This window comes from Ochotona curzoniae, unplaced genomic scaffold, assembly GCF_017591425.1.
Source record: "Ochotona curzoniae isolate NIBS_2020 unplaced genomic scaffold, NIBS_Ocur_1.0 contig_66, whole genome shotgun sequence".
Classification (NCBI taxonomy): domain Eukaryota; kingdom Metazoa; phylum Chordata; class Mammalia; order Lagomorpha; family Ochotonidae; genus Ochotona; species Ochotona curzoniae.
Genome location: NW_024466512.1, coordinates 23,450,941 through 23,478,758, shown reverse-complemented (window position 1 = coordinate 23,478,758; position 27,818 = coordinate 23,450,941). Strand labels below are relative to the sequence as shown.

General features: G+C 47.6%; 1 protein-coding gene across 1 annotated transcript; it reads right to left on the bottom strand.

The window, feature by feature from the left end:
- Positions 1–472: 472 nt before the first annotated feature.
- On the bottom strand, positions 473–26,445 carry GOT1 (glutamic-oxaloacetic transaminase 1). Its single transcript, XM_040992330.1, has 9 exons — positions 26,146–26,445; positions 15,165–15,346; positions 7,737–7,860; positions 7,204–7,316; positions 6,823–6,927; positions 4,442–4,592; positions 4,194–4,359; positions 3,525–3,667; positions 473–1,279 (listed from the first exon to the last, which is right to left on the bottom strand). Exons 1-9 carry the CDS (start codon positions 26,261–26,263, stop codon positions 1,140–1,142), a joined length of 1,242 nt encoding a protein of 413 aa, XP_040848264.1. The 5' UTR covers positions 26,264–26,445; the 3' UTR covers positions 473–1,139.
- Between the last annotated feature and the right edge of the window lie 1,373 nt (positions 26,446–27,818).

Here is a 27,818-nt window from a genome sequence, read left to right as displayed (position 1 = left end):
TAAGATTTGTTGTGGTGCATTTGCTAGAGGGAGTCAGTTTTATTTTGAGAACACATCCACTAGTAAATCCCTCCAAGGCCTTCATTTTAAACTACGGGTTATACATCACATAAAGGAAAAAAGAAAAAACGCAAAGGTGGGCATGGTTCAGTAGCCTAGTGACTAAAGTACTTGCCTTGCATACCCAGGATCCCACTGGGTGCCAGTTCATATCCGGCTGCACCACTTCCCTCCCAATTGCGTGCTTGTGGCCTGGGAAAGCAATAGAGAATGGCCCAACACCCTGCACCCGCGTGGGAAACCCAGAAAACGCACCTGGCTCCCGACTGGCTCAGCTCTGGCCATTATGGCTACATGGGGAATGAATCAGCAGATGGAAGATCTTTCTCTTTCTTTCCTTCACTCTGTAAATCTGACTTTCCAATAAAAATAAATCTTGGGAAAGGGGAAAAAAAAAAAGCAATGACATGGATCTTGATCATGATTTTATTTTTTATGAAGTAATCTTTTTAGTGAAATAGATTACAACAGAATGGACTAGAAAACATCAGAATGCACTACACATAGCAAGGGTCAGTATTGTTTCAGGAAACCTTTGTTCGATGTCAGATGTGTGTCACGATGCAAACCTTATCTCTGAGCACACTCACCCTGAGACTAACAGCTGGGATCAGGGACACGACCATGCAGAAGGAGCAGGGAGACGGCACGCAGCGGGTGGAGATGACGAATGTCAATGTCACAGCCAACACCCTTGAGCACACTCGCCTCCTTCCAGCAACCTCATCTTTGGGACTGGGCTTGGTGCAGAGCCGAGCAACACGCAGAAGCACATGACCACCACCACGGGCCTCACTCCTGCTGCTAGCAAGAGGCACAGGATTCTCCCGTTCACCGTCAAAGCAGTGCTTTATTCTTAAATAAAAGGCTTCCTTGGCCCTGGCCTCCCGAAGGCTCCAGCCCCAAGTCCCCGGGATTTTCCCAAGGCCGTTCTCTTTCCTGGACCAGTTTAAACAGCAGCCGCCCTTTTCAGTTCTTGAGTCATCTCGAATCCACCGTATGTACAACTGGTTTGGTGCAGGCGGGGAGCACACGTGACAGAGACCCGTGGTGGTGGTGCAGGATTGGCTGGTATTTCTTTACTGGATTTTGGTAACTGCTTCATGGATGGAAGTGGCCACATAATCTAGGTTTTTGGTGGTTAGGCCACACATGTTGATCCGACCACTGGGCAGCAGGTAGATGTGCTTTTCTTTGATCAGATAGTCAACTTGCTTGGCTGTGGGAGACACAAGATTCCGTTAGGGTAAGGTGGAGGTGTCATGATCATATGTTGACAGCTTCTCTTAACATAAGAAAAGCAAAGCAAAAGGACCTTTTTTGTTCAGCCTGCCAATTGAAACACTAAGTTTTTAAAATCAGTAAATTTTGGAAAATATTTTCAGCTAACTTTCTAATCCACAGCAAGCTCAACATGACTACCTCCAGTGGGAATCTCAGCCGGGTACTACCTTTCCACCAAATCCTGCACGTCACCTTCCCAGGGCACCACGTCACCTACCAACATCCAGCAGGCCTGGGAACAGCCCGTTAACAGTGACAAGGTGATCTTCCTCCCTCTCCCGACTTGCTTATTTATCTCTGAGCACGTGGCAGCCACTCCCCTTGGACACTTCATTTTACAGTACATGGGACAGGTCCCTGCTATGACACATGCTGTGTGAATGAGGCAACAGCTGAAAATCTACGAAGACCTCTAACCTGGCACCATTAGAAGTCTGGTCATTTCCCGTTCTCCCTGCCAGCTGCAGGAGGGTTTCTGCATTTGTGCAAGTGCCCCAGGTGTGAAATAGGAAAGCACAGCCTTAATTTTCTTTATACTACAGTCACTAGAGTAGTTTTGCTTTATTGGCAGTCCATGATGTAATTCTTGCTGATCTTAGCCTAAAGGACGAGCAACCTTGAGGCGTCAGCAGTCTGACTGCACGGGATAACAACCAAATCATCACAATAACATAAGAAGCAAATGCCACCCATGCCAGGCAGTGCTCTAAGTACTTTTATTTCTGATGCAGTTAATCTTGGCAATAACCTTATCATCCCCATGTTACAGATAGAGTGGAGAGAAATCAAATGGCTTTGCTGATCACACAGCAGGTGAATGGTGGGCAGTGTGACTCTCATGCCACAATTCTAAGCTCCCTCTCTATGGCAGTGAAAACCTGGACCCTGGACTCCGTGCTACCCACGTGGCTGGCCAAACAAAACACAAAGGCAGCCAGGCCACTTTGGAAGTCACCTTGAGCTGCTTGCACTGTGAATGACGGTTGCTGCAGAGACAAAGCCCAGCCCCTCAGCCTACAGGGCCACGGGCCAGCCCTGCTCTGGATGGTAGCCCATAGCTCCTATCCTGGCTTGTTTTTTGTTCAAGCACAAATGCAATTTCCCCACTTTCTGGGAGGAGGGATGTGCTGCTGTTTGAGAAGCTAATAAAAGCATCGGACTTCTTCCCTAGAAAGAGTTTCATTGTTTGAATCTAACTCCAGGGACTCAGACTTTCCTGAGGGACAGGGCAAGTTCCACACTGGTAAAGGTCATCAGGAAGGTGCCGGGACACGAGCACTGGACACAGGGAATAGGGTCCCTGCACAGTTCCTCCCAGCATTCTCTAAATTCTCCCACTAACACGCTAGGAGGGGAAGGGGGAAAATGTGGGATCAACAAGGTGATCTGGCAAATTAAACCACTACCTGCAACACCAGCATCCCATATGAGCTGGCTCAAATCCCTCCTGACGCACTCCCAATCCAGCTCCCTGATACTGTGCCTGGGAAAGCAGCGGAAGATGGCCCAAGAACTGGGGACCCTGCCACCCATGTGGGAGAATCAGACAGAGCTCCAGGCTCCTGGCTTTGACCTGGCTCAGCCCTGGCTGTTGCAGTCACTTAGGGAGTGAACCAACAGATCAAAGATCTTGCTTTCTGTTTTTCCTTCTCTCTGTAAATCTGACTTTCCAGTAAAAATAAATAAATCCTTTAAAAAAAAAGATGCTAAATGATGTCAAGTGCTAAAAATGTAAGTTGTATGTAGTGAACACAGGCCTGGCCATTTACAAACAACTCTGCCCAGAGGCAGGGCAGACACTTGCTGGGGAGACATCCTCACCTTGTGGTCTCAGAACTCAACTACTAGGGACCATTTCCGCTACACTGGCTACTTCTACAGTTGTTTCAGGATGACTCAAATGAATCTGTTCTCCACTCCAGCCCCTTTACTGCCTTCGGTGGCTGTCTTAAAAGCACTTCCTAAAATGGAAGTATATGGGTTATGGGGTCCACGTGGCAGAGCACAACAGGGTCTTTCTGAGATGGAGTCAGGGGACATTGGGACACATTAAGGACACCGAACTGGTCCTGGTCCTATGCAATGGCTGCTTTAAGGAACAGCAACAGCTGACAAAGGCAAGCTCAAGACCTGCAACAGAGGGCAGAGGTGCAAGTGCTCATGCAGTCAGGGCCACTTACGGTTCAACCCAGTGAAGCTGAACATGCCGATCTGCTCCGTGATGTGATTCCAGGTCCCAGGGGTCTTCAGGGCTTCTAGCCGTGCCCTGAGTTCCGATCTCATGGTCAGAATCCGGTCAGCCATGGTCTTCACATTACCCGTCCTGACGCGTGGACAAGCAGCATAGCCAAGGCACACAGGAGAGACAGGACACAGAATCATGACAGTTTCAGAAGTGTAGTTTAAGCCACAAGATGAAAACGGGATCACAGCCTGCCAGACTGCAAATGGAGTGGGCTTCTGGCTGAGCAGTGAAGCCACAGGTCAGGACACCCACTGCCCGCCCCGGAGTGCTGGGATTCCATTCCCACTCCGGCTCCCGATTCCACTTACTGCCGACATGAACCTTGGGGGGCAGCAGCCACAGAGTGTGGACTTGGGGTCTTTGCTGTCCACACGGGGGTGCCATTCCTGACTCATGACTTTGCCCCCCAGTGACCCAGAGGATGGAAATACTCTCTCACACAGATCTCTTCTCCTCCTCCCTGCCAACTACCTCTCAGATAAGTAAAAATCTAAAAACTAGAAATTCTTACTAACATAAAAAAAATTTTAAGATGAAAAGCAGAGATATAATGAAATGGATGATCACCATTCAGCATCCCAGCCCTCCCCCTCGTGATTCTTACCATTCCTTAAAGAGCTCGGGGTCAGAGAGCGTGCAGGCCACAATGCGAGCGCCCTGGGCTGGAGGGTTGGACCACGTGATCCGCACAATCTTCTCCATCTGGGACAGGACCCGGAGGATGCAGCCGGGCTCCTGCGCGACCACTGTCAGGTTTCCCACTCGCTCATCTAGAGGGAACAGAGGCATGAGCCTTGCGTGCTGAGGCAGGGGCAGCAGGGCAGGAAGGGAGTCACTCGGGCGAGCACTCACTGTAGAGCCCGAAGTTCTTGGAGAAGGACTGGGCACAGAAGAGCTCGAAGCCTTCAGACACAAAATAGCGAACAGCCCAGGCGTCTTTCTCCAGGTCTCCAGATGCGAAGCCCTGATAGGCTGAGTCAAAGAAGGGGAACAGAAACCGGCGCTGCGAGCAAGGACAGTGAGTCAGGGCGGGCAATCCTTCCGAGCGCACTCAGACACTGGCCTCTGGCCCCAGCTGCTGCTGGAAGCAACGCCTAACCCGGGCTGTGTCTCCTGCATCTAGTCTACATGCAGCCAGCCTCCATTTACACGTGTCTCTCTGTTTAGCGGAATCCCAACCAACAAGCAGGAGAATTTCAGTAAACCTGGCCTTTTTCCTTCTTTAAACAATTATTTATTTTCATCTGCTTGAAATGCAGAATGAGGAAAAAGAGAGAAAGAAAGAGACTTCACATAGACTGGCTGCAGGTACAACAGCCAGGACTGCACCAAGCTGAAGCCAGCAGCCAGAACTCAGGTCACATGGGTGACCAGGGCAAAACACTTCAACCATCATCTGCTGCTTCCCAGGATGTGTCAGCAGGAAGCTAGATCAGAACTGCAATAGCCAGGGACAGAACCAGCCCTCCAATATGGATGTAGTTATCCCAAGTGGTGAAACTGGCTGCACCACACCTGCCCAGAGTAAACTTGACTTTTTTTCAAATGTTTGTTTATTTTCACATACTTTAAAGACATAACAGAGAGAGCGTGAAATAAAAATCTTCGATCCCTTGGTTTAATGTGCAAATGGCTACAACAGCCAGGGCTGGACCAGGCTGATGCTAGAAGCCAAGGACTCCATTCGGGTCTCCCACATGCATGGCAGGGCCCCACGCACTTGAGTCACACACAACCTGTTGCCTCCTACGATGTATTCATGGGGAGCTGGTTCAGAGGCAGGAAGAGCCAAGACACCAACTGGTGCTTCAGCATGAATCGCAAACACCTAAGCAGCAGTTTAACCCGCTGAGCCACAACATCTATCCCTAATCTTAAAGCAGATTTTCCAAGATGGCCTAGAATGTCACTATGCAGCTCTGCCAACAGGGCTGAGGCATGGAGGTCCTGAGCTTCTTCTCCACAAAGCCTTGGTGTAAGAAGTTAGTTATGTGAGCCCTGGTATCCCCCGAGCTTCCTCTTGACTTTAGGGAAAGCAGAGGAGCTTCTGTTCTCATCACTTTTATCTCCACAAAGAGCCTCCGTACCAAACCTCCTCCTATGGCTGAGTGGATGCTGCATCCCTCTCCCAACCTCTCCGGGCCCCAGACTGGCTGGACCTCAACTTCTACCTCTGCACTTCATCCCCCACATCCAACCATACCCCAGTCCCATTGATCCTGTTCCTTGAAAACTCCAGGATCCATTTGCACCTCACTCTCCCCATTGCCACCTGCTTGGTCACCAGCAGCTTCTACTTGGAGAGCGGCAGTCACCTCCTAAAGGCTCTCCCTTCCTTCCATTACTTAGTACAGAGCCAGGTGATCACAGGACCACGTACGATACACTCACATTGCCCTGACAGCAGAGATTTCAGAGTTTGCAGCAGCCCACAGATCACAGTCCAAGGCCTCACTCCAGGTCACACAGAAACAACTGTCCCTTCCTCAGGGAGCCATGATCTATCCTGAGGCTTTGACCATGCACCTTCCTCCCAAAGGAATGTTTATTCTCTGCCAGCGCTCACCTGTCGATGTTTTCTTCACTGCTTCCTACACACTGCCTCAAGTCTGGATTACAGAACCCTATCAACATGCCTATCCCAGAATAGCAACTGCTTAGTACTCACTGGTCATCCCACAGAGGCTTCCTGTGCTTGGGCAGGGACTGTGGCTCTGCTTGGTTCATCACTGCATCCCATGGCACCCAGCACATGGCAGCTCACCAAGCATTCTAGAAGCACATTACTGAAGAATATACCTGCTTACAGCCCAAGATTCAAATATAGGATATCCCAAAGAAATCATGAAAATAAAGCTTAATTAAATAATTGTTCATAAGATTAAGAAATTGTAAATATACCTAGATACCCTACAGGTGATTTGCCTAATTCCTAACAGCATGGCTGTGAAAGGAATGCAACAGAGCTGTGAAGAAAATTTAGTGATGTGCATGAAGCAGTCCAAATAAAAAAAACAAGGCCTGTTACATAAAAGTGTTAACAAAAATGATCCCTTCTTTGTCTCTCTCTGTTTCACACACACACAGTTCAACAATCTTGTACCCAAACACTCACAGTGTCTGCCTTGGGATAACAGGATTAATTACTGTATATTTTCTGCCTTGGGCAGCAGGAGCAGGGAAAGTGCAGGAGGAGCCTGCTGTGCTAGGAGATGCTCAGAGAGGACGGTTACCTTCATCACAGCAGCGATCTGCTTCCACTGCTCCGGAGTCGGGTCGGTCCCGGTTGGGTTGTGGGCACAGGCATGGAGGACAAAGATGGAGAACTCGGGGGCATTCTGGGGAGAAGGAAGCTGTGTCAGCTCTGAAAGCAGCAGTGCCACAGGGAGGCAGGGTCAGTCGCGCACGCTCTGGCCCCAAGGGGTAAGGGGACCTGTGTTCTTGGCTTTTCTCCACGTTCCTCTGGTGGTTTCCCTCTTACATACTAGCTCAGAAACTATCACCTTGTTAGGGAAAATATTTCACTTTCTCTTGCTAATCAGTTGAGCCAAAGACCTTCCTCTCTGTTCCTGACCCCTTGGGGTTCTTTTAACTTTGACTTCTATATCACCCACCTCCAGATCACTCAGGAAACCCTGAAGGTCAAGTCCTCTCTTCTCTGCGTCCCAGTAGCGATAGGATCGAATGTCCTTAAAACCAGCAGCAGAAAATACACCATTATGATTCTCTGCAAGCAAAGGGGTGAAATGTTAAACGCTCTGACAGACATAAGCAGGAGGCCTAAGTGGAAAGGACCTACGTGAACTTCCGGGGCCTCACAGGTTCAATGTCCACAGGGATCGCTGACGCCAGAAGTTAAAATAAAGAACTACTATAAAGCACGAGCAAGTTCAACCCGTCACATTAATGCATGCTACTATGGTGGTACTTCTTGTAATCTACGTTTCACGTCACCTCTAGGGAGTTTCAACATAGACTAAAACACAAGTCTACCAGGAGTCTCAGGAAAAACCACCCCTGATCTGAGTCAGCACTGTTTCACGTCCATCGCCCACCGCTGCAGCAATTCCCCAAAGGCTGCTGTGCTACATTCTCCGTGGAACCAGTTCTCTAGGGCTTCTCTCTCCTCTGGTGACAGCATACTCACCCCAGGTAGGTGAGGACACGTAGACCGGTGTATCCTTGTTGTTCGTGCCATTGTACCACCGTGCTAAGAACTCAGCTCCAATTCGTAGGGCACCCGTGCCACCCAAAGACTGCACGCCTCCAACCTGAAATACAAGCAGCAGGGTCAGCAGGGTCAGCAGGGTCAGCAGGTTGCTAATGGGGAACAGGTCAGATGATATCAGCAAACGAAGGTTGTAAGGTCATCATGAGCACCGGATTGGTGCCTGCTCGGTATAAAGTCCTGTGCTGGTGGAATCTCACTGAAACCTCACATGACCACACAGGGAAGGCGCGATTGCTGGCCTGTGTTTACAGATGACAAACTGATGCTTACAGAGGTGACGCACCTTGCTCAAAGTTACCACCCCCTGAACATGAGGCCAGGTCTGCAACCCAGGAGTTCTAACCCAAGGTGGAGCTCCAATTCTAACCACAGAGGGGGAGGACCAACTCCACCACAACAGGTCATGTATGCCCTGCAAGGCAAACCCACCATTTTCAGCTCCCATCCCTCCAGCAGAAGCCTAGAAAACTGGGTCTCTAGCTTGTCTCAACAGCAACCTGCGGCATTCCTTCCCATCTCTAGGACTTGGACTTCATAAGCCTTAGAAACACGTCCTAGCAAAACAAAGGTGATAGGCCAGTATCACCTCCTTTCCACCTTTACAGTGACCTGCTAGGGGCCTTTTATCTCACCAGTCACAAAATTCTTTCTCACTGGATGCCAACACATGGGGCAAGTTCTATATCCCCATCTCCCTACGAGAAAAGGGATACAGGAAGGTGGCAAGACAAAACAACCCGAGGTTGGGAAGCAACAGAGCTAGACACAAAGACCACTCTACGTCTAATCTGTAGGCCTCGCTTATGTTATTATACCAATCCGAGTCTGTCCCTTCAAAACTGTCACTAGGTTTCAGCATAAGCCTTTCAGGAGAGAAACGTCATCAACTGCATGTTGGCCAATACAAGCCTGTCCAGCAAAGGAGAATAAAAGGAGGTCACACGAGTCTCCCAACTGTGGCCACTCCGGGGAGAAGGTGACAGCATAATGCTCAAGAAAGACTTTGATCCAATATGACAGTTGTCTTCTAAAACAAGAGCAATGTGTTCATACATCATTTGTAAAATGTTTTAAGAGACTATTTAGATGACTGCGTTGGGATGAGAATTAATCCAGCCTGGCAGTGGGAAGGGAATGGGGAGTGCGAGGGGAGTGACACACATGATTAACCACATCAACACAGGTGACTGGGGAAGCGAGGTGACAGCATACACAGATTCACGCATGCTGCATGCTCAACTTTCAAACAGACTTAAAAATCATCTTAGATACAGGAAAAAGTTTCATGCATCACTTTACATGTCAGACACCCTAGCGATTCTGGAAATGCTAATACTTTCCACTCAGAGGAGCAAGGTTTCCTGGGAACACAGTTTTAGGTTACCATAGAAACAGGACAGACATGCACAGAAATATGTGAAAACATTCTCAGGAATAATTTCCTGTGCTCAACTACTAACACCACCCTTGATCTCCCAACGACTCACATTACAAGAAATCAGGAAACCAGGAGACTAGATTAGGAGAAAAACACCTACCTTCACTGACGTGAATTCTTTCTTTTTTTTAAGATTTATTTTTATTATTATTTTTATTGAAAAGGCAGATATACAGAGAGGAGAGACAGAGAGGAAGATCTTCCGCTCAATGATTCACTCCCCAAGTGAGCGCAACAGGCTGATACTATGCCGATCCAAAGCCAGGAGCCTCTTCCGGGTCTCCCACGCGGGTGCAGGGTCCCAAAGCTTTGGGCTGTCCTCGACTGCTTTCCCGGGCCACAAGCAGGGAGCTAGATGGGAAGTGGGGCTGCCGGGATTAGAACCGGCGCCCATGTGGGATCCCAGGCGTGCAAGGTGAGGACCTTAACCACTGCGCCACCACGCCGGGCCCAACGTGAATTAATTCTTAACAATCATGATGAGGATAACACTTAAAATAAATTCTCAAGAGGTCAACACAGGTAAACAAATATATACATATATTCTCATAGATGAACTGTATAATAGAGACTACCATATCAGGAAATAAAGATGCACTGTAATATGCATCTCTAATCCTGAATAAAAGAAGCACACCTAACAGAACTGTTAAATACATTTTTATTTTCATCGGAAAGGCAGATTCGATTTTTGGAGAAGGAAAGACAGAAAGATCTTCCATCCACAGGTTTACTCCCCAAATGGGTGCAATGGCTGGAGCTGAGCCAATACAAAGACAAGAACCAAGAGACTTTACTGGGTCTCCCATGTGGGAGCAGTGTCCCAAGGGTTTGGACCATCCTCTATCGCTTTCCCAGCAAAAGCAGGGAGCTGGATGGGAAGTGGAGCACCTACATGAGATGCTGGAGCTAGCAAGCAGAGGAGAGAGCAGTTGAGCCATCATGCCAGCCCCTACTTTGAAAATTGATACTAAATTTTCCATCACTTTCTATAACTACAACTTCAAGATACATTAAAACAGCAGAATGTTAAACACGTAACAATTACTAGACTATAAAAATATGGAGGAAAATGCTGAGGGGAAAACAGGGAGGGAGGAATCCCTAATCTACAAAACTGTATAATAGAAAATAATAATAGAAAATGAAAAAAAATTGAACCCTAGGTGGCTTCAATGCAACTGAAGTTGCTCTAACCTGCAACCAGTAACACAAACAAGTCTTGGGTGACTCCATCACACAGCAAGTGGGTCATTCTATGAACAATTTTTGGCAAACTGACCCTTAGTGCAGGCATTAAGGAAGATCGTGAACTCAAAGGAAATAAGCACAGACTCTCAAGCAGCTGGACCTCTGGCTAAACAGGAATGCCTAGGGCAGCAGAAAGAATTGGTACAATACTACACAAGGCAGGCTTGGTACCTTCAGTATCTAATACACAATCAGATTAGGTGCTGGCCTCTAAAACCTTGGCCTGAGATTACAATTTGCTGACATTATGGGGAATAGGAGAGCTGTCTGGGAGCTGTGGGGACACGGCCAGGCTGCATTAATCTCCACGCCCCTAGCAAAACATGGTACTGCACACACATATACTGATCCAGATGAAGAAAGCAGGCAGTGTCAAAAGACCTGATCCACAGCTCAAGCCTCAAGGCTGCCGGAGGTGACAGTCAGGAAGACTGGGGTGTCATACAGCTCACAGTCCTCCCACCTACACGGGCTCAGAATGCTGTGTGGATCCTTTTCTGAGAGCAGAAAGGTAACAGGAAGCAGTGGGGAGTTCAGAAGATAGGTCTCTTCAAATTAGGAAAAGAACCTGGCAGGGCTAACCTTGAGAAGCAAAAGGAAGATGCTGTTGGCTTTTTGTTCATTCATTCTTTCATGCCTCATCACCTTCACTCAGGCTCAAATAAAGTTTCTGTTTTTACCATGGCCATCCTGGTTAAAACTCTATCCACAGGGTGGCATCATGGTGTAGTTAGGCTAAGCCTTTGCCTGTGGTGCCATCATCCCGCATGGGCACTGGTTCAAGTCTGATCCAGCTCCCTGCTTGTGGTCTGCGAAAGCAGTGAAGGACAGCTCAAGGCTTTAAGCCCCTGCACCATGTGGGAGACCCAAAGGTGGCTCCTGGCTTGGGACTGGTTCAGCTCCAGACATTGCAATCATTTGGGTCATGAACCAAAGGACAGAAAACCTCTCCCTCTGTCTTTGTCTCTCCTCTCTGTAACTCTATAAAAAAAAAAAAAGTTAAATAAATCTTTAAAAACATATATGGTCTTAAAAAAAACCCCGTATCCACCCTCATTTCCACCCCTGGCACTCCTATCAAGGCTCCTCTGCTCCGTCATCATAGCACATATCATCTTTAATATGCTATATCATTTTCTTATTATGTTTGGTCTGTTATTTTATACAAAGCTGAAAGCTAGGCCAAAGGTTCTGCTTCGGGTCCCGCCATGCTCCAGCACCTGGCATAGACCTAGCAGTGAGCACCTGTGAGCTGAATGACTAAGCTTAAACTTTATCTGTGGACCTTAGAGTGCCAAGCTAGGAGCTCAGTGCTGAATGCACGCAAAGCAAATGGGTAAACTACTGTCCCTGGTCTGAAAGAAGTTACAGTGGGAGAGAATGACTTTTAAAATCTGCTTTAAGGTAAGCAGGGAACTATTATCTCAGGCTGGGAACAAAGTCCTCTGGCAACTCAAAGGACACTAACTGCCTGAGAAAGCCAAAGACACATAGGGTGATGACCTTTAATCAGGTCTTGAAGGACATGGAAATAGGGCCTGGAAGGTTGGAGACGTGAGGGAGGAGCCAAGGTTCCAGGTCATGACAGGGGCCTAGGGTCTAGAAAACAGCCAAACTCTTGACTCCTAGAGGGATAAGGAAGAATAAGAAACTGCAATAAGAAGATGAAGACTGTCTACTAAACCCACTACATGCCAAGCTCAAAGTCCAAATTTTAGGGGCTGGCACTGTGGCACAGCAAGTCAAGCCACCATCTCTAATGCCAGCACCCCACATGGGTGCCAGTTTGAGTGCCCACTGCTTTATTTTCAATCAAGCTCCCCACTAACTTACATAGGAAAATAGAAGAAAATGGACCACATATTTGGGCCTCTGTCTCCACAGAGGAGACTTGGATGGAGTTCCAGCCTCTTAGCTGCAGGCTGGCTGAGCCCTGACCATTGATTGCAGCCATCTGGGGAGCAAACCAATAGGGGGAAGATTTCTACCCATCTTTTCTCTCTCTGGAACTCTGACTTTCAAGTAAATATACAAACCTTCAAAAACTGAAATCTAGATGTTACCCTGCAGGTAGTGAACTACTATTGAGGGATGTAGGGGATGGACATGGGACATGATTAGCTTTTGTTCTAAGATCATTTCCACTGCAGTGTACTGAATGTGCTAGAATGGAGGAAGGGAGTAGAGGCAGGAAGACCCATTAGAATGCTGTTTCAAGAATCCAGATGAGATTGTGGAGAACAGAGCTAAGGAAGACCATAGTCTGGGGATGGAGGGCACACCCAAGGAAAAGAGGAAACTCTCAGAACTTAGAACCAGTTGGGACCTCGGGTGATAAGCGACACTGAGAGTACAGTGAATCAGTCCAAAAACGTGTCTTCAAACAGGAGTGCTGTGAAACTGCTGTTTAAGCTTGTTCTGTGATCATAAGTACAACACTGAGTAAACTAGATTGAGGAAGCAGGCGGTGTTCCCAGGTCAAGGCCACAAGCTACTGGTCTTTGCAGTGACCAAACTGAGGCTCACTGGGCAGAGGAGCAAGCACCTTACATAGCTGCTAAGAGCAGGTCTTCAAGGAAGGAGCTCCCAAACACAGATAAATTTGGTGTTCCCATGTATCAACACCAAAGTATCAATCAATCTTCCTACAGCAGCTAAGACAGGCCCCCGAGCAGTCAAAGTTCCCTGCTTTCAAATGTCAGTAGGAAATTCCCATCCCTCTGTAGAAACTTTGAATTTTTGGAGCAACTTGCCAAAGCAACATAATCTCTACATTCTGTTATCTCTACCCTGCTCTGCAGGCAAGCCTCAATGTCTCATAAGAACCCAGTTAAAACCTTAATTAACTCCTTGCCTAATGACTGGTCTGAGCTCCAGCACCTTCACCCAGTGTCCCTGCTTCCCGAGGCATGTTTAAGAACTCACACAAGTGTGACCTTCATTTCCTCCTGCTTCAGCTTCCAGGGCATCAGGGCAGTGTGATACACCAAAGGAAAAACCTGCTGTGAAGAGCAGGTGGGGAGCAGGCTGGCTGACTCCGTGAGGTGGTCCTGTTGACACCTGAACAGGAGCCTGGGGCAAGCTGGATGGAATTGCACAATACCTAACTGGACTATTGCAAAAACCCCAGCTTTTCCCTTTCCCTGCCATCCCAGCCAGGCCTATCTCCTGCAAACAACACTGGTATTGGGCAAGTCTTCTGCTCAGACCTGCGTCTGGCTCTGTCAGGTGGGCTCTCAGCCACCAACCTCTGGCCCTGGACTCCTGGCCCCTGAGGTGAACGCCCCTCTGTGTTCAGAACTGTGGTTCTTGACCACAGCTGCACGTCACCTGCGGGGGGCGCTGTGAAGGGATATGGCCAAGGTAAGTACGTGTGTCGCAGCAGTTAAAGCACACACATCCTGTATCACAATCCCAGAGTTCAGGTCTGGATTCCAGCTTCCTGCTCACATGCACCCCAGAGGGCAGCAACTGATGGCCCAAATAGCTGGGTTCCTGACAGCCATGTGGGAGGGAGGCCCAAGTGGAGTTCCTAGCTTCAGGATGATCAAGCACCTGCTGTGGTGGGAATCTGGGAAGTGAACCAGAAGATGGGAAGGGAGATCCTTCTGTCTGTCTCTGTATTTCTGCCGTTCAATTTTTTGAATGAATGAATGAATGAATAATAAATAAATAGTAAGCCCATGGGGAAACAAGAAAAAAAGCAGGACAACATACATGAAAGGTAGGGGGGAAGGGCACCACCCTCTCAGCCTTTGACCTCACACTGGTCTGCCATGGAGTCCAGTCATCAGCATGGTTTTCAAACCCCTCCAGCTGACAGAAACATACACCGACATCAAGGGGCAGCACCCCGGCCTTGCCTACACTGTTTCCGAGGCTCCGAAGACCTGCCCGCGGCCTTCACGGGTCTTCCTCCTCAGCTGCTACAACCTGTCCCGTATCACTTCGTGACACACACAACCTAGCTCAAGGTGCTGCATCCAAACGGGTTCTTCTTCCACACGTTTCCAGTCATGTACAGAACACACACCAGGAGCTAAACAGGAGATGCTGGGGTGAAGGCTAGAATATTACAGAATACCAGAACTGGCACAGACTTCAGACAGCATCTGAACCAGTGGTTCTGAACTTTTGGGAGGCCACAGACACCCTTGGAAAATCTAATAAGGGTATGATCCTTCCCCCAGAAATCAATATATACAAAATTCCGCGTGGACTTTCAGAGGGCTGTGAGATGTTCCTTATAGGCCCATAAATCACAGACTAGTAATTTTATAAGAGATGTTGGGGCTGGCAGGTAAATGACCTTCCTACAGTCAAAAGTAAAGGTGGGGTGAGGTCTGGAACTCAGTCTGTCATTATTTCATCAAATTCCCTGAACTTGGCATCTCCAGTGACTGCTTTAAATCCAGCAGCTGCGACCGGATCACGCGCTGGGAGAACCTTAATGATTAAAGAGGCTGTGCTTTGGACACGGCCACAGTGCCTGGGCTCCCAGGTTCCTGATCCCACACCTTATTTGGACGACTTACCTGTCAATAGCTCACTAGATTTCACAGTACAAACTAAAAAACAAGCAGGATTTTGAATTTTCAACTCCTCTTGGCTCTGAGAGTTTTCAAAGAGGCAACAGAGCTTTATGCCACACTTACCCGCTTCTCCTTGAGAGCTGGACTGTTGTCCCCAAGGGCCAGGCGGGAAGCTAAGGTCCGGAACTCGGCCAGGCCCAGGATGGGCAGATACTCGTGGTTGAAGCTACTGTCGTTAGCGATCTTCTGCTCCACCTTCCTCACTACTGGCAGAACCCAGGGCTGGCAGTCATCGGTGCGATAAGCTGCAACACAGCACAGAGTCACACACAGTGGGGTGCCCAGCTCCGCCCAAGCAAGAGGTAGGAACTGCTAACAGAGAATTCCAACACTTCCCACTCCAGCACAGCAGTGGGGGTGGGGATTTGGCCTGGTGGTTAAGACCTTGCTTGGGACAACTGCTGCCTTTTCACCGGAGTCCCAGTTCAAATCTTTGCTCTGGATCCCAGCTCTAGATTCCTACTGAGGCACACGCTGGGAGGCAGCAGGGGATGGCTTGAGCAAAGGTGGGTCCCTGCCACCCACTCGGGAGAGCTGGACTGAATTCCTGGCTTTAGCCTGCCCCAGGCCTGGTTGTTACAGGCATATGGGAAGTAAACCAGAAAGCAGAAGTTCTTTCGGTTAGTCTCTCTCTCTGCCTCTCAAATAAATAAACATAATTCAATTATAATGAAGGAGATTAAAGCTCATTTACTTGCTGAGATTCGACTGTGGACCAAGCACTGAGATAGATGCCAGGCAAACAGGACAGACATGGTTCTTACGGGAACTTCTGGCTCTAAAATCTGTGCTCACCAAAAATAAAACCATACCAGCACAAAGCTTGACCATGTAAGAGAGTACATATAAAAGTAATCTGTATTGGGGCACACTTAAATAGCAGACTGATGGAATTATAACTCCTTATGAAGGTCTATACTACTGTAATAATAAGGGAAAAATCAGTCGGTGGGGGGAGGGCGGAAATCCCAGACTACGGAATTATATCAAAAAATTAAAAAATTAAAACCTCCAGCGTGATAGCCTAGCAGCTAACGTCCTTGCCTTGAACGCTTTTAAAAAAAGCATAAGAGATTTAAAAATTGGGGCCCAGAATGGTGGCCTAGTGGCTAAAGTCCTCGCCTTGAAGGTGCTGGGATCCCATATAAGCACCGCTTCTAATCCCGGCAGCCCCACTTCCCATCCAGCTCCCTGCTTGTGGCCTGGGAAGGCAGTCGAGGACGGCCCAAAGCCTTGGGACCCTGTACCCATGTGGAAGGCACAGAAGAGGCTCCTAGCTCAGTTCCAGCCCTTGTGGTCACCTGGTGAGTCAGTACATCAATGGATGGAAGATTTCCCTCTTTGTCTCCTCCTCTCTGTATATCTGATTTTGCAATAAAAATAATAAGTCTTTTTAAAATTTTTAAAAATTTAATCTACAAACTAAAAAAAGTCTTTAAGATGCCAGCTTGGGGTCATGGTTGGTGTAGAAGCTATGACCATGTTTGGGACACCTGTATCTCGTACCAAAGTGCCTGGGTTCAAGTCCTGGCTTCTCTACTCTGATCTAGTTCCTGTTAGCGCACACCCTGGGAGGCAGCAATGACGCAGTCCTCGGCTCTAGCCCGGCCCAGCCCTGCCTGTTGCTGGCATCTGGAGAATGAACCAGTAAATATCTTTATCCCTCTGCCTTATACAAACAAAAACAAAAGACCAGGCCAATGTTACTGCTGCACTGACATCTCTACTGCCACAGGCCCAGGAATTTTCTTTCTATAGCTCCCCAAGGTTTCCAGAGAAGTCTGGGTTCTACTTCCCAGGAAGTTGGCACATTCAAACCTAAGCATAGGGCAAGAGAAGGGTGGAAGGAAGCCAACTTTCTCCTCAAGCCCTGAGAACAGAACTGGGATAAGCAGCAAGCAGACACACCTGACACGAGTGTCCGACAACTTATTTCGCCATCACCCAAGGAACCACTTCAGCACAGCTTCGCCCTGTCACTTGACATGACAGGCAGTGTTCACCTGGCTGTCCGTCCTACTCACTCTGCCTCATGTTCTCAATGATCGAAATTTACCTATCTCACCAAGTTTAACGCACTTTATAGTAAAATTCCAAGTTGTTGTTAGTCATGTTCGACTCTACACTGAAAGTACCTGAAGGCCGTGCCGAGCTGTCCTGGCGCTGATATTTCCCCCTGGACTCTGACAGGATTACAGCATTTCGTGGGCAGCTGCTTTGGCTTTGCGTCCAGGCCGGTAATCTCTCTAAGCAAAATTTCTCAGCAGAGGTCATTGGCATTCTGCTCGAATATTTAGGTTTCCCAGCAATCCTATACTTAGGCAAGTGGTTTTAAGATGAAAACAAAGTATTATAGTCATTCTGATTGTTTGATCTTGTTGATTTCGGCCCAGAATTAATCCCGGACTTAAAAAAAAAACAACCCATTTCCCACGGATCACACTGTAATCAGAATTTTCAACATCCTGCTTTCCACTTCAACATTAATAGCTCATCATCAACAGTTTTTCTAACAAGTGACATGTTCTACATGCCCCAGCACCATCATTATCCCCACCTGCCTGGTTCCTAAATCCTTTCTCCTTAAGAAATAGGCATTCTTAGTTTCTATTGTATCCTTCTAGAATTTTCCTGTGTGCAAACAAGAAAAAAACAGCTTATCACATCTGCCCTTCTTACACAAAACGTAGTATATCACACTGTTTTTTCCTTGCTTTTTCTAGTTAAAGGCCTTTTTACATTTGTGTATACAGAGTACTGTTGTTTTTCATGGCTGAATGATGAATGTATCACATTTTATTTTGCAAGTCTCTTGCTTATTTTCATAAGGATTTACTTATTTGGACAGAGATCTTTCATCCACTGGTTCACTCCCAAAGTGATTGCAAAAGCCAGAATTGTTCCATGCTGAAGCCAGGGGCCAGGCACTCCACCCAGGTCTCCTGCAGGTTGGCGGGGACCCAAGCACTCGGGCCAGCCTCAGCTGCTTTCCCAGGGAACTGGTCGGAAGCGGAGTCAGGACACAAACCAGCGCTCTGATGAGATCCCAGCATGCTATCCCACAACACTGGGTCCTGCCAGTCTCTTGTTGACAGACATAGGAGTTGAGGCAATATTTCATAGGAATATAAACAAAGCTCCCATGTCCTCTCACATGTATGTAAAAGTATCTAGAAGATTCAGGGTTGAAAGTGGAAGAATGGGCTATAGTGTGTATGTTTATAATTTTGATAGCTATTACCAAATTGTCCTTCATAGGGATGTATCAATCTTTTCCCCCAGCACTGCATAAAAATGTTCACTTGTAATAGTCTCACCCCCAAGTGAATTTTGCCAACTAGAACATATAAATGATATCTCAAGGTAGCTTTAATTTACACTTTTCTAATTATAAATGCAATTGGGCACTTTTTCATATAAATGAACTATTTATAACATTTTAGTGGTTAGGTAATAGTCCCTTCTATGCATATTTTATTAAGTATTCTGTTATAACCATGATAAATGCTCATATCTTTATACATACTTACAGCACCTTCCTGGAAAAAAATTCTGGGGAGGAGGTTATGGTTCAGTATATTAAACAACCACCTTAAGTGCCAGCATCCCACATAAGAGCCATTCTAGTCCATGCTGCTCCACCTCCAATCCAGCGCTTACCAATACACTTGAAAAAGCCACACAAGAAGGCTCAAGTATACTTGGGCTCTTGCACCCATGTGGAACACATGGATGGAGTTCCAGGCTCACGGCTTTGGGCTGCCCAAAGCTGCAATCACTTGGGCATTCTCTCTCTCTCTCTGTCATTCAAATAAATAAATCTTAAAAGAAAGAAAAATTCTAAATATAATATTACTAGGCAAAGGTATAAAACAGGGCCCAGTCAGTAGCCTAGTGGCCAAAGTCTTTGCCTTGCACGTGCCAGTATCCCATATGGGTGGCAGTTCGTGTCTCAGCTGCTCCACTTCCCATCCAACTCCCTGCTTGTGGCCTAGAAGGGCAGTGGAGGACAGCCCAAAGCCTTGGAACCCTGTGCCCATGCGGGAGACCTGGAAGAAGCTCCTGCCTTCTGGCTTCCGATTGGTGCAGCTCTGGTCAAATGGAAGATCTTTTTTTCTCTATCTCTCTTTCTCTGTAGATCTGACTTTCCAATAAAAATAAATGTCAAAACAAAAAAAGGTATACAACAAATATGACTTCATAAGATATTTAAATTTATTGGCCCTCTCTTAACAGTTAAATCTACCCTCTAGGAATGTGTCAACTGCAAATTTGAGAAACATACCTAGCTAGCAACAAACACAGGGAGAGAGCTCCAGACAGCCACTGGCCAGCCAAGTCTCTGGGCAGCAGAATCTAACCTGCAGGGCACTCACAGCACGCAAACCATTGCCCATGCAGCAAATTCACAAAGTCTACTGTACCAGACAGGTCTGGTGTACTTATACACCAAGATAACAACTTCCAAGTGGGAGCTGCTCACGGAGCAGCTCGCCCTGTGATCACAATGCCATCATTGTCAGGACATTTTTGGAACTACTTCCGGAATCGTTTTCAGAGGGAATTCTCATTATTTTCAATATTCCCAGTAGTGCCACCAAATCTTCATTCTTTGCAAGTCAACTGAATTTTTACAAAAAGTACTTGAATTATCTATCCATATGGAATCCCAGCGCAAGCAAGGTGAGAATTTAGTCATGTTCAGCTCTGGCCATTGCAGTCACTTGGGGAGTAAACCAGCAGATGGAAGATCCTTCTGTCTCTCCTCCTTTCTGTAAACCAGACTTTCCAATAAAAATTAAAAAAAAAAAAAAAAGGAAGGAAGGAAAGTAAGAAAGCAAGAAAGAAGTACTTGCATCACTGCCACCAAAGAGCACTGGGAATACTCGGGCAGAACCGTGTTTGTAAAGACAGGGACTCCGGGGTGACTCCTATTTGCCTCAAAGGCCATTCCAGAAATCTCTGTAGAAGAGTAGCAAGTTTAGATTACACAGAAAGGATACTATTTAGGGACTGACGTGTGGCACACAGTAGGTCAAGCATCCTACACAGTCCAAGCTCTTCCACTTTGGATCCAGCTCTCTGCTAACATCCCTGGGAAAAGCATATGATGGCCTAAGTGTTTGGGCCCCTGACTCCCACGTGTGAGACCCGGATGGGGTTCCAGGTTCCTGGCTTCAGCCTGGAGCAGCCCGGAAGTGAACCACAGGATAGAAGATCAATTGACTGACCAATCGATTGCTCTATCTGTGTATCTTCCCCCTCTTTTTCAAATAAACAAGTAAATAAATGACTATAACCGCAACAGACTGACAAAAGTATTGAAAAAGAAAGGATACTACTTAGATGTACAAAATGTGGATGCTCATAGAAAGCCCATTATTTTACATGTCAAGTCTGGGTTTGAATATTATATGTATTAAGCAATTATGTATGCATTTATATTTATGATAGTCACTCATGAATAATATATAATAAACAAGTAAAATTAATGAAAGAGAAAGTGGCAGTAGTACTACAGTTCTTGCCACTGCTGTACACACGGTGAAACTAGATAACCCTGTGTCACTACCTGTGACAGAGGAGAAACTGCCCAGTCTTCCTGCCTCATTGCTCGTTGCCTCCAGGCTCAGTCCTGGGGTTAGCTCCAAAGCCCGGCCCAGCTGCAGATTCCTCTTGGTAACTGCAGCAGTGGAGCAAGCATCACCCATACCCACCCTTCAGGATCGCCCAGGAATTTCTACTGCTGCTTGTGGAGTCATGAGCTTCTCATTCACTTAATCCACCTTGAGCCAGAAGCTGGCTGCGCCTGAAGCAGGAAGTGCTATGTGCCTCGGGAAGCCTTCTCCTTAGAGGGGCAGATTTCACCAGGAAGATGGAGTGTGAATGACTGAACAGTTTCAAAGGCAGGAAGGGGAAGAAGCCCGGGCCAGCCCCAGAGTTGCACAAGGTCCCCCAGGAGGCTTCAGAGGAGCTCTGTTTTCCTGGCTCTCAAGTGGGGTGCACTGAGGAAGCAGAGGGAATGTCTCCAAGCACTTGGAGCATCTTCTAAGGAGCTCCACTGCAGTGGGACCCAAGTGAGCACTGCCGTGAGAGACTGACAGGGACGGCTGCACATTAATGGGATCATTTGAAAGAAACTGTGAAAAGTAAGCTGAAGAGGACAAAAGGCAGGTAAAGTCTGCACAGTGTGGCACCAATCCAGAAGGGAAATAACAGGGTCTGAATGAAGGCACTGGCAGTGGAAATGCACAAACTGAAAGACACCCGAAACAGATGGGATCCAATTACCAAATCAGCTGATTTGGGACTGGGGAATGGGCTGCTGCTGACTCCAGTCTGCTCTTTGCCTGGATGAGGAGCAGATGGTGGAGAAGAGGGCACCTTACCAAGAGACAGAACACTAGGAGGGGGGAAAAAAGAGGGGAAGGTGGGCCTGAAGAGCTCTGCTGGGAATACGGTGAATGTGAGGTGGCGATGGGCTGTGTCTAAGAGGCGCCTAGCTCTCAGAGACATCAAGGATGGAGAGAAAAATTTCCTAATGACAGACAACAATGGTAACTGAAGCCCAAGGAAAAGCAGGATTTACTAAACACTTTGTACATCTATGAAGAATGTGCGAGTCTTTATTCTCATGTAATTGTTCTAACAGTACACCAAAAATACTGGGATGGCTGTGCTAGGGATCTGCAAGTGAGGCCAGAAAGGGTCAATCATTTCCCCAAGATCACAAGGACAGTAAGACAGAGAGGCTGCCACAGAAGCTCAAGGGCCCATGTGCTTTTCTAAAGAGTAAAAATGCAACAAAAATTGGGAAGCAGGCCAGGCCCAGGGGGATTATGTCAGGGTCTTGTCCTAGCAAGATCCCCAGCTCTAAGTGTCCCTGCCCTTCCCCCAGGGGACAAGGCCTTCTAGAGCAGTCACACAGGTCACAAGCAGGCCTGAAGGAAAGAAAGGACACACAGAATTAAAGAAAACACTCTCATCCTCTTGCTAACATTTCCACTTTCCTCCCCCCCATCCCCACCCAAGATCTGTGAAGTTCTGTCCCTGAGCTCCTCCTCCCACTAAGATCCCGGGGAGAGGACCAGGAAGTATTCAGGAGCACAGGGCGTAGGAGTGGGTATTTAGGCACCTGACACTGCTTTGGAATGGATGCCTGCACCTCACATCACAGTGTCCATGGGTTCACTCTGTCCCCTGACCCCCAGCATCCTGCTAGTGTGCATCCTGGAAGACACCAAGTGAGGGCTCAAAAATGGCTGTGTCCCTGCTTTCCAAGTGGGAGACCGGATCGGGTTCCCTGTTCCCAGCTTCGGCTTGGTCAGTCCCTGCCATCGTGGGCAACTGGGGAATGAAGCAACAGATGGAAGCATCCCTCTCTTTCTCTCTCTCTCTCTCCTAAATTAAAAAAGAGTAAAAGATTTTTTAGTGTGAAAAATTTTTAAAATATCTGATAATATATCCTTAACAACTTTTTATTTGTGCTAGAAAATCACATTGAAAATATCAACAAATAATAAAGCAAGTACAGAAGTACAGGTAGGTTATCTGGATGAAAAGAAAGGCAAGTTTACATGAAAAATTAACAGCCAGAGTCCAGCTCCAGCCGAGCTTGGAACTTGAGAGGGGTGCGTGAATTGACGCAGAGAAAATAAACAGACCACTGCAATTTCAGGATGATAATGGGCCATGCAAGAAGATGCCTTCACAAACTCTGGCACCAACTTTTCACTCCTGGTGAAGCAGGCATTCCTAAGGATAGTTCTGCCAACTGTTTCACCTTGAGGCAGGATATCAGCTGTCCTAATCCTGTGGTCAGGAAGTTCTCACATATCAATCAGTAACACATTCCCACTACAATCCTCATTTTACAACTTAGTCTTGAATCAGTTAAGGGAGGAAATGCATCACAGAAGGAGGGAGCTAAAGATCAAGGATGGTCAATGGGGCAACAGAGACGGGAGACAGAGATAGCAAGAATTATAAAAGGCCCTTTTGCAAGATACTATCAGCAACATCAACTTCCAAGCTCACACTGACAGTAAAAACCAACTCCTGCAGTGGCAAACAATGCTTAAACAGATAACAGAATTCTCAGTGGGGTTGTCGGGTGTCCATGCAAAAGGGAGGTGAAACTGCTTTTCAGGTGGTTGTAGAGACGTCCACAGGCCCTGCCATGCAGCGGGAAATTTCTTGCAGCCCTGCCTGCAATGAAACAGTTCTCTTCACACCTTCGTGTCTTCCACACCCACTGCACGGACCCCAGCAACAAACTGAAATCTTGGAAGAAATTTCTTGCTATAGCCTGTTCTATTCATATCTCCTCTGCCCTTAAAACTACTTTAGTCTGAAATTTTTCAGAAGCACTAAAATGATCAACTCAAAAACTGCTGTGCCTCACAGTGGGAAATGTAATACTATACTCTATTTAACTGCATGGAACATGAAGCCAACACAGCAAGAAGGAAAACTCATTGGAAGTACGAACTAACCAATGAGATCATAGTTGCCATTTATTCTTTAAAAAAAAAAAAGTCACTGGAATCTGAGCTAACCTAACCACTATTAGGTTTTATCGTAACTTGGAGGGTGGAAAAAACATTGTCCTTAGAGCTAGCAATGCATGACGGTTCCTGGAATAATACGTTGTGCTACGTGTAAGTAAAGCTGAGACTACAAAGGCTGCAAAAGCTGCAAGGGTATCTCTTACCCTACTCTGTCGAAATCCTTATCCAAGGCTCTTCCATCTACAAAGACAGACTGCAGGGACGTTCAAAATTAACACCTATATGTTACACTTTCCATTCATATAGCACATTTCACATTTTTAACCCTCAAGTCAACTGATAAGGCTAGTAAAATTATTACCCTACATTATAGTCATGGAATGTGCTAGAAAAGCTTGGAGGAGACTTTCAGTAGTCAGATCTTAGCAGAATTTTAGATGCCATTCAGTTCCTCACTATCGGGACTGAGTCCCCAGGATGTCACATAATCTTCCCAAGGTCACACTGCTGGATCCTAGTGCTGGGCCTGTTCCCAGGTCTTTTGGCTCCTTCTAAGACAATTCATTGGCTGCCTCCAAACCTCCTGAAGTATCAAAAATAGAGGACTGAGCAGAGACCCTGGGGCTGGAAAGACCTGGCCAGGATTCCCAGACTAACGTCTAGTGGTCATAAGACTTGGGACAAACTGCTAACTCCCTAAGCCTGAGCTTCCTTAGCTCTGAGTAAGAGTAACCAACGAGCAACCTTCCGTATATTGTGTGCTATGACATCACAAGCAGAACTCATTTGCTCGCAGTAACGAGTAGTAAGAAGGTGAAGCTCTGGACTCCTGGTAAACAACATCTCCAAAGGCACTGCCTGGGCTAAAAGTTGAGCCAATCATTTCTGGCCTGGAATAGCAGGATGCTTTTTCTCGGCATGAGCAGCTTCTTTCCAAACCAAAAGCATAAATGATTCCACGGTACAGTTCTAGAGCTAAAATTTTTTATTCAACTTCTTCTGAGACCCACTCAAAAAAGAAAAGCCAAAGCAACAATAATAGTAAATATTTAACACTTGCATAACTCCTAGGTAAGTGCCAGATTTTATCCTAAGCACCTTTAATGAATTTAAGAAAGAAGAAAATCTGTAAGGCAGTTCAAAGGGAGGAGAACCAATAAAATTTGAGGTTCAGGCTGGTATTAATACTAGTTCTTTCATAGGTTTTGGCCATACTCAACTTCTGGAGGTTCTGTATTAGATTTAAATTAAAATTAAATTAGATTTTAAATCAAAAGCTTGACTAGTACCCGTCCTAACTCAACGCAGTGTCTCACTATTTCTCTTAGTACTAGAAGCTTTCCCTTCGTGGGCAGAGAGCTATGCAGTACTGAACTAACTTTTTAATCCTTTATTATGAAGATTTTTGAAACACTCGCAGAATTTGAAAGAATAATACAGTGTGTGCACAGGTACCCAACTCCAACAGATTCCCCTTTCCTAGTAGTTTAATTTTCCTTACTCTCTCCTGCATCCACCTTAATGGAGACATTTCAATAGTGCTTTGTGCACACACTCTCTATGGGAAATCTGCTTCATGTCACTGCTGCTACAAAAAGAATTCCACGTCTTCATGCCCAAATCCCTCATCCCTTCCTGCTACGTGTGTTCCCTCACACAGAACATCATGAGGCTCACTTTTCTCTCTCTGAGTGGTCTGAGCACGTGGCACAATGAAAAAACAAGAAAACGTCTTTTTCTGGGGCTTCCTACAGCCCAGGAATAGGGATAGAAATGACGCCTTCATCAGAGAAGATCACAGAAGGAATTTCAGAGGCCCTCCAGGACAAATCTTGGCAGATGAGGAAACTGCCGCCCATACTCAGCTGTCCAAGGCCCAAGACAGGGCGAGCTAAGAATACAGTCCTCGCCTTCCGACTGCATCCCTCCCTCCCACAGCGGCCGGAGCCGGCTACAACACGCAGCAGGAGCCAGGGTCAGAGGCACCTGGGATCGGAGGCACCTGGGGAGCTACCGCAGCACACACAGCAGCAGATTTTTAAATCTGCGAGGACAAAACGAAGCCTCCACCTCCCACCACAAGATTTAACAAGGCTCCTGATGGTCACCCGTTGGCCAAATATTTACTGGCCCAGGCGAGAGCTGCCCCTAAGGCTCCCAGAAGTCTTTTCACCCAGCCCCCGGCGGTCAGGACCCCAAGCCCATCCATCAGGCGTCATCTTTTCTCTCCTCTCCTTACAGACCCTGGCCATCTAGTTTCTTAGGGGGATGGAGGAGGAGGAGGAACCCAGGATGGAGCATCAGAAAGACGGAGCTCCTTGAGTACCAGCTGCTGCATTCGTTCCATGTGACCTTGGGCACATCGCCCCTTCCCAGCGCCTCCACAGCCTCATCTGCAAAACTGGTTAGGCTGGGCTTAGTCCTCGTGGACCCCGCTCGTCCCCAGGGTCCTCCTTCTGGCCTGCGCCCCTACGACCCACACCGGGGTCGCTCCACGCCCAGCGGCTCACGCTCCCTGGGCACCGCATCCTTACCTCCCACTCCCAGGTTGACCTTGCGGGGGTCTGGATCCTCCCGGAAGTCAGCGGTGAGCTTAAAGACAAGCACCGGCTGGGCCTGTGGAACCTCGGCAAAGACGGACGGAGGCGCCATGACGAGAGAGCTGCACGCTGCCGAGAACCTTCCCGGTTCCTGGAGCTGCTCAATCCGGTCTGGGCGCGACTCGAGGAGACTCTCACCTTCACCTAGCCGGCGGGGGCGGGCCCGCGGCCTCCAATGGTCGAGCCGCGTCCGGAGCTTGGCAACGCGGCCAACCAATAGTGAGCTTCTGACACAGAGGCGGTAGGCGGGAGGGGATATTGCTAGCGAATCCTGGAAGAGAATCTTATCGCAGGCCGGCAATAATGCAACCAATCCAAGTTAGGTCAGCTGAGGTGTGGGCGGCGGCCAGCGTTGATTGGCAGAGAAAGCTCCTATCACTGAGGCCGTTGTTCCTGAGGGCTGTGGGGAGAGACCTAGGGGAGGAGCCGAGAGCCCGTGGAGCCTGAGGCCGCTCTCTTCGACCTTCGCGGGCCACACACCAGGGGTACGTGGCCGGCGGGAACTCGGAGTGCAGGTCTTTGTGTACTCACCGAGCCGGTATGGTGATGGTCAGTCCCGGCAGTGCGCACGTCCCTGACCAAGCCTGGCCCTTCTGGGCTGCCCGCCAAGTCCCCAGCGTCTGTGCCCGGGACGCGAGCCAGTGGTTGGCACAAGCTGCTCCGGAGCCCATACGGGCGACCTTGACCATCTGAGTTGGATATGCCCCCCTGGTAGACACGTGGGCATGCTGCGCACCTTGGTTTTTAGCAAGGAGAATCCTTTGAGGGGTGGCCACGAATTGTTAGTGTCAGGCTCCCATCTTGAGATTTTTTGCCCTCCCGCGCCTTTACAAGGGGCTCAGTCCTCCCTGGCTTTCTCCCAAACATGCATTAGAGCACCTTTTGGCGGCCTTACAGTTGGCTGATCTCCAGAATGCACTGAGCTGTTCCTCCCCTTCCCTTACACCTAGATTCTTTCCAGACCCCTTTGCCACCTTCTGACTTTTGAGACCGGGATCATATGCCAACCCCTTAGGTTTTGCTTTGTCCAAAACCTATCTCGCTTGTCTCTGTGTGTGCCTTGGTGGCCATGCTACAACTGTAGAAAATGCCCTTAGCAGTTAAGAACCTTGATCCCCAGCTGGACAGCTTAGGTTTAGATTGTATCCTAACTCAGGCAAGTATAGACAAGTTACTGTTTAGCTTCCCCATTACAGCTCTGTAAGGTGGAGAGAATAATATTTTCCTCGGGGTTATTGTGGGGATTACATTAATACACATGCAGGGTTTGGTTCCACATAGTAAGCGCTGCCTACTATTAGCTGCTGCCCCATAGCTGCAGCTGCTAAGCTCCTGTGAACCGGGAATCTTCCCCTGTAGAAATTGCTCTCATTTTCTTGCCCTTATCCAACAAATGACAGAAGGTGGCAATTCTCTCCGTGTTTCAGAAGAAAGCTGAATCACAATCTATCAGATAATGCAAGTTTTAAAGTGAATTTCTCAAAATCGTAAACACAAACCAAAGGACTGTGTGTAATACCCACCAACCTTGTGGACTAGCTGCTTAGTTGTTGTTTTCATTTCATTTCATTTGAAAGGTGGATTATACAGAGAGAGGAGAGGCAGAG

Bases quoted from the DNA above. Each gene is read 5' to 3' on its own strand.
- GOT1 (XM_040992330.1), bottom strand. From the start codon at position 26,263: ATGGCGCCTCCGTCCGTCTTTGCCGAGGTTCCACAGGCCCAGCCGGTG. The intron at 4,593-6,822 runs GTAACCGTCCTC...CCTTGCTCGCAG, and splicing joins AGATCGCTGCTGTGATGAAG to CGCCGGTTTCTGTTCCCCTT. The intron at 4,360-4,441 runs GTGAGTGCTCGC...TGTTCCCTCTAG, and splicing joins CAAGAACTTCGGGCTCTACA to ATGAGCGAGTGGGAAACCTG.